General features: G+C 42.9%; 1 protein-coding gene and 2 non-coding genes across 4 annotated transcripts; 1 reads left to right on the forward strand and 2 right to left on the reverse strand.

Moving 5' to 3' along the window:
* Positions 1-26: 26 nt before the first annotated feature.
* Positions 27-98, reverse strand: trnaa-cgc (transfer RNA alanine (anticodon CGC)). Its single transcript has one exon. It is a non-coding gene; the product is annotated as a tRNA-Ala (tRNA).
* Positions 99-3,180: 3,082 nt separating this feature from the next.
* On the reverse strand, positions 3,181-11,373 carry coro1b (coronin, actin binding protein, 1B). 2 transcript variants are annotated; one of them, XM_052079449.1, is made up of 12 exons: positions 11,176-11,373; positions 10,986-11,093; positions 9,636-9,844; positions 9,444-9,566; positions 9,230-9,359; positions 8,068-8,249; positions 7,879-7,998; positions 6,953-7,057; positions 6,737-6,882; positions 6,602-6,659; positions 4,959-5,237; positions 3,181-3,704 (listed from the first exon to the last, which is right to left on the reverse strand). In XM_052079449.1, the coding sequence occupies exons 3-12, from the start codon at positions 9,837-9,839 to the stop codon at positions 3,582-3,584; spliced, it is 1,470 nt and encodes a 489-aa protein (XP_051935409.1). In that variant the 5' UTR covers positions 9,840-9,844; positions 10,986-11,093; positions 11,176-11,373; the 3' UTR covers positions 3,181-3,581. The 2 variants fall into 2 exon arrangements, with proteins under 2 accessions (XP_051935409.1, XP_051935403.1); XM_052079443.1 differs by having other exon boundaries at positions 10,986-11,373.
* Positions 11,374-12,180: 807 nt separating this feature from the next.
* On the forward strand, positions 12,181-12,269 carry trnar-ucu (transfer RNA arginine (anticodon UCU)). The gene is given in 2 exon segments: positions 12,181-12,217; positions 12,234-12,269. It is a non-coding gene; the product is annotated as a tRNA-Arg (tRNA).
* Positions 12,270-12,384: the final 115 nt, after the last annotated feature.

The raw sequence follows: 12,384 nt of genomic DNA on the forward strand, positions 1-12,384 counted from the left end.
AAATACGGTATTAAAAAAGTTTTCACTGGAGATGCCGGGGATTGAACCCGGGACCTCATACATGCGAAGCATGCGCTCTACCACTGAGCTACATCACCATATTAAAGCCAGTGAGTCTTTGGCTATTTATAGAAATACATATACCGTATCCGCTGAGTAGTAGGCCGACGCTTGTTGTTATCCTGTACGTCAAATGAAAGGTTTGAAATTTTTGTTTGTCCTGGGGTGTCCATATGTTATTCAAGGGACAATAAATTAGGTCAAGGCCACTTTTGGAGGAAATCCGGATTTCTGAAGTCACAGAGGACTTTTGGAACAAATCCTTTATTTCTAAAAACTACCTGTGAATTAGTGATCTAATTCACGTGTGACCTTCATCAGTTCAGATAAACATGGCAATGAGTGGTGTCATCGATTCGAGCGGACGACGCTAGCTGGAGATATGTGGGGGAAAGCCTTACTTTATGACAATCATGTAACTAGTATGTTTTTATTTCAGGTGTGGCATGTGCTTATTCAAGGGCAGATGCAGTTGGAGCAAGGCATTTATTTGAGCAGAGGCCACAATTTGAGGAAATGCATTATTTCTGGAGTAAATGAGGACTTCAGGAGAAAAATACCTCTTTTTGAAACATGTGTAGTAGTCTATTATAGGTATGGCATATATTTATTCAAGTGTAATGACTCAATTTGAGGAAATAAGTTCTCCTGGAGCAACCCAAAATGTCTTAAGTTCATGTAGACAAGTGAAGGAGGCGTGTATTTGAGGTGAGGCGTTTATTGACGATTGAACCGGAAACTAGATTGTCTGAGATTCACGTTGTCTGGTGGCCTGGTGGCCATCCTCCTCAGATCACATAACACTCTGAGATAACTGATTTAAATTGACAAACAAATCAGCTTCCCATGATTCCTCTTCTGACTCACTCTCACTCCTTGGCTTGACGCTCCGCTCCTGTGGTTTGCCATCTTCACATTCACTGGGTTGGCTGCCGCCGCTACTTGTACTGCAACGCTGCTCTTTTTGTCTGGGGTCCTCTTGAAAATCCTCCATTTCTTCTCCGTCCTCATTGGAATTGCGGCGGGGCCACAATCGCACTCCCAGATGGGACTGCAGGATAGCTGCCGCCCTTCTGGCACGGTCCCGAAGCCCTCCTTCCTTGTAGATGACTCGCCGCAAGGTGTATTCTCCGTTAGTCTCCCTGTTCAACTTCTTGTAGAGGACGATGAGCAATAGGAACAGGCCGCCGAAAATGAAAAAGAGCAAGACGATAGTCGAGTCAGCCATACCTGAAGCAAAGATGGAAGGACAATGGGCGCACCGTCAAAATTTCTTAAATTCGTCGGACGACATACTGAACCACCTAGGTCAAGACAAATCACCCACCAAAAAAGAAAAATAACTTTAATTCAGTGTCTGTGTGTGTCTGTCTTGGGAGAAATAAGACAACGCTGAATTGAACTTGGAAGTTCACTTTTTATCATTGCCTAATCGTTATCTTTCGTTATCACTTTTAGCGCACTTCTGCTCCTGAAAAGCTCAGTGCAGGAATGTGCAAAATTGTGCAAAACATGAATCCTCCACGGTGCGTGACACATTATATGCGTTTCATAGTGAGCTACCAAATGTTGGACTCTTTAAATTAAGCTTCTTGAAGTTTCTCAAAAGCTCAAAAGTGCATTTCGTTGCGATTAACTTCATGCGTTATACCAGAGTACAAATGTCAACGACAACAATAGTCGCAAATCCATTCAATATTGCACTTTTCAAGATATACTTAATTATCATCTTGAAGCTTTTTTCCTCCTGAACCGCCATATGCGGAAATGTGCAATTTCAGCATCCTCGCTGCATACACTTTGTGATTTCATAGGGTACGAAACACAATATGTATCACTTACTGTAATTTCTTTACATTTCTGCAAGCCTGTATAGGTTTAAAAAATGACTTCTGCGATGGACAACAAATAATGTACCGTCACTGGTAGGCTATTTTTATAAGAACCACGCAGGCTACTCATGTGGTCCTTGGTGTCCTTGGAGGCCCCTGCTCTAGACATAATGTACAGTGGCAATTTTACAGGAATTTTCCACATTTGAAAATGCTAAATTTAAACTCATCAGGTTTCAGGGCACATTCAGGGCCCCATTTAAAATCAAGTAAATCCAACCATGAGCCTCGTGATTGTTCCGGTGTCATACGGTATGTACGTATAGAGAAAATAGGTCCGCATGCACAGGAAGTGGGTAGACAGCTTGCAGTTTTGCTGGTTTCCTGAAGCAATGGCAGGCAACCCCATCAGACACCTTGCATTGCATGCAACCTATTGTAATAGTCAATAGTCCAACAAATATCTTATAATTTTATTATTTTTTTTATCAGTAGTAATAACACAACTAACAACCATGTGGTACCTGTGGCGACAATACTGTTCTTAGTGAATTGGTTGAAAAACCACAATTTGAAAATTATCAATTAAACCAAAAAAAAAAAACATACATATGGCAAAAAAGTACTTACCCCACGTTGTGAACAAGTGGTTTGCTGTACAAAAGAAATGTAACAAGGCACAGCGGACTTGACTTGTTTCGAATATGTGAGAATGAGGGGAGGCGGAAAATGCAAGCTGATTTGAAGGAGGGATGAGGCGGAGAAATACCAAATATAGCACATAGAATATTTATAGAAAGAGGAAGTGTTCAGAAATACTGTAGAAGATAATATCAAAAACTGATACGGCGGTTTGGATGATCAAGTGTTGTGATTTTGAATTAGATTTAATCAAATACATACGATGATTTTTAAAAAGGAAAAATTGTCAGAAAATAAAGTGATATCATCAAGAGTGTAATGTCATATGAATAAGAAGATTTCATTAACAAGTCGTAATGTTACAAGAATTAACTCCAACTATTAAAAGAAATGTAATTTCACAGGATTTTTTTGTTTGTTAATTAGATCATATTATTAACTTGTAATTTTGCAGCACGTTTTACAAACAGAATGAAGACGTTTATTTTTACAACTAAGTTGTCATCTTACAAGATGCAGCTAAAAAAATTGTTTAAATTTTTTATCACTCTTTCACTCATATTATATTGATTTTTCCGCCCTTGTTTTCTTAAAAAATATTTCAAAATGACAACCCTTATTCCACGCCAAAAAGACCAGAAAGCAGTTGCGTGAATACAAACGACACTTTATTCCATTTGCTACAAACACATCCAAAGTGTTGTGATCAGTGCATCAAGTTGGGAATGTACAACAGACTGCATAACAAATCGAATCAAAATCTAAATAAAAGCAAAAAAAAAAAGAAAAAAAATCTTGAACAGCCATACAAGAAAATCCACGTTCATCTGACACCAAGATCTAAAATCACAAAACTCATCAGCTAGTCTTCACAGTCGGATTTTTCTTCTTCCACAAGCCTCAAATCATATAATGTCGTATCAGATGAGGTTACGCGCTACATGGTGAAATTGAGGTCTTGGATTTGATTACAGTTCAGCAGCGTTCAACTACCTGATTAAATAGCCCTAGAGGTTATTCTTCTACGGGAGAGCGAAAGGCGTTCGTTCATACGTCGCCGTCCTCGATGCGAGCCAACTGCCTCTCCAACAACTCGATGCGCTGGCTCTGAGCGAGCACCACGGCACGGAGTGCCTTCATCTCCGACAGCAGCTCGTTCAGAATGTCGTCCTGCAAACAAACGCGACGTCTGTTAGCGCTTTCCAATAAAACAAACTTCCTGTTTGCCGTGATTTTAATTACTTTTTAGAGCGTGTTTTGTTTTTTATTCTTTCCTCACTGCCCCGAAAATGTTTTATTGTAATTTTGTTTTTATTAGTTTTAGTATTAGCTTTAGTTGTGTGTGTGTGTTTTTAAAATATGTAGTATCTGTCGATTGCAGGATAAAAAAAAAGTCACTAAGTGTGGTGCAATGAATTAAAGTGAACTATTTGGCCTTCCTTCTTTTGTGTCAACATACAGCAATATCAACATCAATACATTTACGCCCTTTTCGTTATAGTTAGAATTACTTAGTTAGTTTAGTTTTGTAAACATGGGATGTAGTTTCACTTAATTTTCATTTTTTTTATGAATTGTAGTTTTTCATTTTATTTCATTCATGCACGTTTATTCAGTTTTAATTTTAGTTATTTTGTTGGTTTACTATAGTATAACTGGGCGGCCCGGTGGTCCAGTGGTTAGCGCGTCGACCTCTGGGGGACCCCCCCACCTAGTGCCCGAAGACAGCTGGGATAGGCTCCAGCACGCCCCGTGACCCTTGTGAGGATCAGAAAAAAGGATGGATGGATGGATGGTTGGACTAAGATAAGATAAGATATCCTTTATTCGTCCCACACTGGGGAAATTTACAGCCTCCAGCAGCAAGAATGTATGTAGAAAGAAGAAAGGAGAAAGAGAAAAAAAAACAACAAACATCTTTCAATTAAATACAATATGAACACAAATGGATAAATCGCAGTACGACTTACAATTTTCCTTCACATCATATAATTATTATTATTGTTATTTTTTATTCATCAGCCTGACAGCAGTCGGTAGAAACGAGCGTCGGTATCTCTACTTCTTGCAGCGCGGGTGTAACAGTCTCTGGCTGAAGGAGCTACCAAGTGCTGTCAGGGCGGGCTGGAGGGGGTGGGAGGGACTGGCCATCATAGCTTTTAGCTTAGTTAGCATCCTTCTGTTGCCCACCTCCTCCAGAGTGTCAAGGGAGCAACCCAGGACAGAACTGGCCTTCCTGACCAGTCGCTCCAGTCTCTTTCTGTTATATAGTTATGTTATATAGTTAAGTATAATATTCCCCATACACACATGAGGAAAAAGGGAAATTGTTGGACTAAAATGGCTACCCAGCATTTTGAGCTCAATCTTTCTTTTATTTTTCAAACTTAAGTCCAACAAGAAAAGTAACAAGTTGTGACGCACCTCTCGCTTTGGCCTCTCTGTGTTGCCGCCCGTTTCCCTGGTGGCAGCACGTGGTTGATCATCCTCGGGCTCCTTGGCGACGCGGGCTGCCGCCGGTGCGGAGTCCTGCGAGGGCTTGCTTCTGAGCGTGTCACGGTGCTTGGACGGCGGCGCCGCATAGCCTCCGCTTAGGGACACCAGCAAAGGCGGCGCGTCCCTGCCGGCAATCCATTCCTCGGCCAGTAGCGCGGGCTCTAAGCCGGCCGTGTCCGGGTAAAGGTCTCCTTGGAAGAGATCAGACTGCACAAGCCAGAACAAACAAGCACAAAAGACTTGGTGGTCGCACATGGATGCGGTAATAAACTAAACTAATGAGCGCTATAAAGAGGCCTGTCATATTGGTCATATTATTTTTGCCGGTTTTCCCTAAAAGTGGATCAAATACTTTTTTATTATCTAAAACGCAGTACAAATAGACAAGTGACTTAATCAGTTCCAAAATTCTTAATTGACGACACATAGGGGTCTATTTTAGCTTTTGCCGTATTTTCACGACCAAAGGACGCACATAAAAGTCTTACATTTTCTCCAAAATGGACGGGGCACCTAAAAATGCGGTTCGACTTGTCATTTATTCATTCATCTTCCGTACCGCTTGATCCTCACTAGGGTCGCGGGGGGTGCTGGAGCCCATCCCAGCCGTCTCCGGGCAGTAGGCGGGGGACACCCTGAATCGGTTGCCAGCCAATCGCAGGGCACACAGAAACAAACAACCATTCGCACTCACACTCACACCTAGGGACAATTTAGAGTGTTCAATCAGCCTGCCACGCATGTTTTTGGAATGTGGGAGGAAACCGGAGCACCCGGAGAAAACCCACGCAGGCCCGGGGAGAACATGCAAACTCCACACAGGGAGGCCGGAGCTGGAATCGAACCCGGTACCTCTGCACTGTGAAGCCGATGTGCTAACCACTTGGCTACCGGGCCACCCGGTTCGACTTGTGTATACACCAAATTCCAAAATCTGTGTATGCTGTTGTGTGACTTCGATGACAGGCCCACTTAACAGACTGATGTGCCAAAATGTTGCTTGTATAGAACAAAGGCGGACGTAAATTGAGACAGCATGAGGACATTAAAGTGGAAAGGATGGGATTGAAAAATATTGTTAAATACTTCAATAAAGTACAAGCGAACTGCACCACCTTTCTAAAAACATATCCTCGAGTGTATGCATGCTACACTCGAGATTGTTGAAGGTAGTATACGTTTTACCATGCCTGTGTTCAATAATACAATGCCTCTTGTGTATGTGTTATGTGTATGACACATGTGTATGTGTTATGTGTATGTGTTAGAAAGAGCACCCGTAACCATAACTGACAATGTGCCTTTTAATTCAGTGCGTATGATGCTGAAAATAGGGTACATCCCCTCCCAGCGCACCTGACAATTTGGTGACACAAAGAAGACTAGACCTTAGACCACCTAAAAGAAGGTCTAAGTTGTGGCACAGGTGGTGTAATACGATATTTGGTAGATTTGATCGAAGTGCAGCACTCTGAGCTAGACTTGCGCTGGACACGAAAATAAGGCCAAAGTACATCTTTACTCATTTTTGCCAGCGGCATTTAGTGACCGGCAGAACGATTATGTTTTACCTTTCTTGGTACGGTCATTGAAATGGGCTCCACTTTCCTTTCATGCAATTTGTAGAACCTATAACCAAAGAGAAATCACTTTTTGGGGGTTTGTCATCATCGTGATGACCAAATTCAGGCTTGCAGAATTCCTACCTGGCAATTTCACATTTGTTGACGTCCACCCCTCGTTTACTGAGGAAGCACGCCCCTCTCTGGGGCTCCTTGCTGCTGTACAGACTCAGGAAGTGAACATAGGGAGATTCGTCTGTCACCTCAAAGTAGCGAATGGTGCAGTCTCCCTAGAAGTCAGATGACAAGCACGTTAACGGCGGACTGGCCGAATGCAAACACGCGACCGTACGTCCTCACCTTGCCCAACAGGTACACCATGTTGGTGTCTGGATCATAAAAGGGGATCAGAACGCCATTGCTTGTATCCATTTCCTGCACTGCCATTGGCTCTGAGAGATCTTTCTGGAACACAAAGAATTGGGGCTTGACATTTCAAGGGCGTGCATTCAGTAGTAAGAAAACTGTTGGGCTAAGATGGAGGTCAATTGTTTTGTGATATATAATATACGGTACACTAGGCCTGGGTGATTACTGGAAAAAAAAGGTCTCGTTTTTCACAGATAGGAAAATCTATCCCTTTCAGTGTTGCCTATAAGTTATTTGAAAGAATGCTCTGTCAGTTTATGCTAATTTCCTGTTAGCATGCGAGGGGGATTTTACATTGACTGTAGCATTAGCACTGATGGTATTTCTAAAACGAGGCATGTGTTGCGTTTCAAGATAGAATTTGGGGTTTATTTTGTTCTGTGTTTAGCTTTACACTCAAGTCCAACTGGGGTGTCATTAAAAGGCTTACAACATGCTCAGGTACTCCAGAATCACATACACATCACACGCTTGCTGTGCGGGCAACACAGTGCATTCGGTGTGCTTTCACAACGTGGGGGGACTTGCAAACACACCCCAACCTTCAGCACATTTTCTTTGATTATAATATCGTTATTACCACGAGAAGCCAAAATGGAAATCACAATTACATTTAATTAATTGTCTGGCACTAATATACATTGTAGAGTATATACTTTGACAGGTATGAGAACAATGGCTGATTTAGCTTAAAATTTCTGGCAAGAAAGTGACAAATTGAAAAATAAATAAATATATAATTCATAAAAAGTTGCGACTTGATTTGAAAGTCTTATACACACTTGGGAGGGAAATCTGTGATTTTGTTATATTTCTTCTTTGCATGTGACTGAAGAAAAATAGGTTTGCCCTTGTACCGTATCCCATAGCGCCACTTGTCTGTCACTCATCCGGCTGAAGCCCGTGGTCAAGATCTTGCCGTCGGAGAGGAACACGGCTCGCATGGGTCTGGTTCCGTCATGGACTTTTTCTCTCACCTGGAGGTAAACGCGGCCGTCAGTTTCATGTCGGAATTGAAGGCTCTCGGGATGAGCTTTGAGGGCTACCTTGAGGACAACGCCCCTCCGCGGGTCAATGATGCGCAGCGCCTTGTCCTTGCACACGGTACAGATGGCATTTCCGTTCTTGTTCCAGCTAACACTGTAGATCAGGTCCGGGTGGGCGTCGGCCAGTTGGTACAGCAGTTCCCCCGTGCCGACGTTCCACACCACAATCACATTGTCGCAGCCTCGGGGAGAAGCACACGTGGCTTTGGCAACTCAAAGCCCGGTTTCGGCCACGATAGCAAATGTCCTCAACAGCGGCCTTTATTTACTCAGCTAGAGAGATAACCGGCTGTTTGTTAGCTCATTTTTGCATGGTATCTGCAAACCTACTCATAAATTAATTAACAAAATTTAAAGGACGCGTGCGTCTATTAGGGTGACCAAGCCATGTATGAACTCATAGACCAGGCATATCCAAAGTCTGGCCCGGGGGCCAAATCCGGCCCGCGGTCGAATTTCATCCGGCCCTCGGCCCCTGTCATAAAATCAGTGCCGTCTGGCCCGCAGGTTGGGCGCAATGGAACACGTGTTGCATTGACTGAGGTCTCGTAGACTGGTGAGTGATGTTTCATAGAGTACTGCTTCCCTCTAGTGGCTAAATGAGTAATAGCATTCACTAAATGAGTAATAGCATTTAGACACTAGAGGGCATCACTCACGAGTTAACAAGACATCACTCCGTGTTTATATTGACTGATATGTCATATTTCAAATGATCCTTGCAGTTGTGGATATGTGTATTGCTTGTTCATTTCCCTGTTGTTCGAGTCAAAGGTTTTGTGACTATTGAAAAGTCATGGTGATACATTTTATCTTTCAAATCAATCAATTTGCACTCAGGAGACTTCTGTTTAAGAAAAAGTCAAGTGAATAAGCAGTTGCATGTGATATACCCGTTTCAAATGAACCAAAAGAAATTCTTAAGATTGTTGAAATTAAAATAAAAATGGAAATGTGAAACAGACTGGCTTACTAAAATTTGTTGAACAATATTGTTGTTCAATGTAAAGAATGTCAGCCAAGGTCGGCCCCCCGACATTTTACCACATAAAATCTGGCCCCCTTGGCAAAAAGTGTGGACACCCCTGTCATACTGTCGGGAGCCTTTTCGCACGGTCTCACGTTGCCTGTTATGAAAATCTTCACAGGGTGTTTTTGTTACCTGCAGTTAAGAGGATGTTGAATGCAGTCGGGTGCCAGGCCAAGATGCCCACCCTTTTACTGTGCCCCTCCAAAGTGACCACGGCTTCGGTCATTGGTGCCGTCAAGCCCCCGTCGGGGATCTGCCAAACCTGCACAGACCACAAGCGACAACCATGTGGCAGCGCAGCAGCCAAAGACAAATTTCAAGAAGAACGTGGATGAGGTCGACGGACCTTTACGGTGCAGTCCTCCGAAGCGCTCGCTATGATGTTGTCGTCATGAGGAGACCACTGAATATCTAACACTGGCGCGACGTGGCCACAAACCGTCGGGCATGACTGGTCGATCCTGCCGCTCTGTTTGCAGGGACAGCGCCGTCAAAGAACGCCGTAAAATCCGCAAATGTGGAGGAGGCGTGCGGAAACCTTGCCGATGGGGACCACGAGGAAAGCCCCGCCGCCTCCCGCTTCGATGATGACGGCCATGAACTTGGGGTTGACGGCGCTCAGCGGGCCGTCCCACGTCACCCGCGACACTCGCACATCATCCAGGCAGTGCTCGGCTTTCCATGCCTGCGCGAACACATGGCGGAACTTGCTCTGCCGCACCACGCCTCGCCGGAAAGACATTTTGCCTGTCAAGAACAGAAGCTTCCTGGTCTCAAGGTTTGCTTTATATAGTGACCGATTAATGTTTATTTACTTGGCTGCAAAGCAGAGCCAAAATCATGAATTTATCAGTGCACAGCCTATGTCAAACTTATTTTTATCGCGGGCCAGGTTAGTTTCTCTAAGAGGGCCGTTATGACAGCGAAACCATACAAATGTTTAACTGTCATTATACACAACAACTGGATACGTTTTCAAATCAGAAGTAAAAAATGCACAGTAATTGTTCAAGTTATGGTGAACGGGTTTGGTAAGAAAAAATGCTGCAAATATCAGCAGATCTTCATTTATTAAATATGAAAGATTGAAATTTAGGGAGATTTTAGCCAGAATCATAGAAGTCGAAGCAAAAGATTTGCTTTCTCGGGCCACATAAAATGATTTTGCGGCCCGGATCTGCCCCCCATGCCTAAACTTGGTACCTTGTGCTCAAGGGAGAATTTCAGCAGGGTCTGACAGTATTTATTGTGAAATCACATTTCCGCATATAATAATAATACATTTGATTTATAAGCGCCTTTCAAGACACCCAAGGACACTTTACAATCACAAAAAACACAAAACAATACGGGTTGAGCAGCGGCAGCCAAAAGGCGCCAGCGTTCACTCAACCCATATAGTGACTACTGACCAGTTGTGTTTACTTCACAACAAAGATGACAAGCCATATAAACAACCTCCAATAGACTATTTCATATAGTCTCACTGTATGTGACGTATACTGCATTGGGTGTTGCAAATCCTGGTAATTATGGCACATTTACGTGGATTTTTCATTGTTTTAAATGTCCACTTGTCGTGTTACGTGCAATGGAAGTGGGTGCGGGGGAGTTGTTTGTCTGGTAACTCTGTACCCCCGTTGAAATAATAACAGTCATGCTCACTGCTAGGAAGGACAAAAGGTCCACAGAGGTACTGCTCTCCTCCTATTTAAACAGGGCCCACAGTATGTACCGGGCCTGTGCAACAGCGCTTTTGTTTCTCCCGTTCTGGTGCAAGGAATAACGGGGTTCCCCATTCCAATTGTCTGCTGGGCGAAAATAAGTGCGCATGCGTGTAATAAAACGCAGTCATAAAAACCGAATAATGTTGTATTTCATTGCCTACCTGGCTTCTATTCGGCGATTTAGCGTGAAACTGCGAAACAAGAAACAGCAGGCCAATAATCCAATCGTAACTTAATCCACTGCCGAGTCCCGAAGTGGCGTTCACGACCTACAAAACACGAAACATTGGCATGCATTTTCCAAAAAATCTTGCCAGTTCTTGGGAGCGGCAATTACGCATGTTCGCTGACATGATAGAGAACCTCGCCGTTGTGCTGTGACTGGAAAACGGCTCGGCTAGAGACTGGGGAGTAGAATTACAATGATGAATGATGATAATGATGATGATGATAATGATGATGATGATGATGATGATCCGGAATGCGCATCGAACAAGAGACAGGCACGAGCTATAGTGGCGAGGCCAAACTAGCTTTAGTCAGGTGACTCGCTCAAGCCAATCACATTTGTGCCTCAAACGGCGAGCTCTTCAACACGATCATAATTGCACGTTTAATGTACGATATTAAATCTAATTAAAATAACAATTAAGACATATGTGTATACGAGGAGCTCTTGTAACATTTGGTGCTTGTGCAAATGTGTTTTGTAGCCTCTATGGTACATACTGATCCATTTTATGGGTTTGAAATCTTGCTATACTGTTTTCATTTAAACTACATATCCCACAAAGCACCTCTGCGCTCCGAAGACACATATGTATGCAAATATATTATAACTAAACCTAAAATACACAATTATTTCTTCATACGAGCTCCAGTTTGGAGGCGAGCAGCAGCATTTTGGATAACTGGAGACGCTTGAGGGAGGACTGCCTGGCTCCAAAATAAATGCATTACAGTTCAGTAATCCAGTAGAGGTGTAACGAAGGTGGCATTTACCTTAGCCAGCTTCTCAAGATGAAAGAAGCTGGATTTAATAACAGCATTGATTTGCCGGACCGATTCTAAAAATCGATTTATTTCGGTGATTATCCATTGTTACATAATTGAATAGTTCGAAATAAAAATATATTACTTATTTGTGTATGCATCTATAAAATTTGTAACAGTGATACTAGCAATCTAAGATTGTATATGTAATGCAAACAAATTTAGAATAAAAAAATTAACGACACAGGGTTGTCAGCGCAGGATCTAGTTAACGTCAATGACGTAAATGGCCCCAATTATATAAACGCTTGCGGCACATTGTGTATGCTGATATTTACGTTAAAATCATTGTCGCCAACAGGTGGCTCCGTGGCGCAATGGACAGCGCATTGGACTTCTAGATATTGAATGTAGTAATTCAAAGGTTGTGGGTTCGAGTCCCACCGGAGTCGCTCTTTTAGCCATAGTTGGTTATGCGTCAGCATTTGTTTCACTTATCTGTTGAGGGTATGTATCAATTTTCTTCTCTGCCCGAAGTAGAAAAAACATTGGTCAAAAAGAGTCCAC

The sequence above is a fragment of the Hippocampus zosterae genome, chromosome 1 (genome assembly GCF_025434085.1).
Source record: "Hippocampus zosterae strain Florida chromosome 1, ASM2543408v3, whole genome shotgun sequence".
In the NCBI taxonomy this organism is placed as follows: Eukaryota; Metazoa; Chordata; class Actinopteri; order Syngnathiformes; family Syngnathidae; genus Hippocampus; species Hippocampus zosterae.

What these genes read in the sequence shown, in the direction of transcription:
- coro1b (XM_052079449.1), bottom strand. Translation starts at nt 9,839, where the DNA reads ATGTCTTTCCGGCGAGGCGTGGTGCGGCAGAGCAAGTTCCGCCATGTG. An exon ending in TCGTGGTCCCCATCGGCAAG is followed by an intron (nt 9,567 to 9,635) that starts GTTTCCGCACGC and finishes CCCTGCAAACAG; the next exon opens with AGCGGCAGGATCGACCAGTC. An exon ending in CAACATCCTCTTAACTGCAG is followed by an intron (nt 8,250 to 9,229) that starts GTAACAAAAACA and finishes CTTCTCCCCGAG; the next exon opens with GCTGCGACAATGTGATTGTG.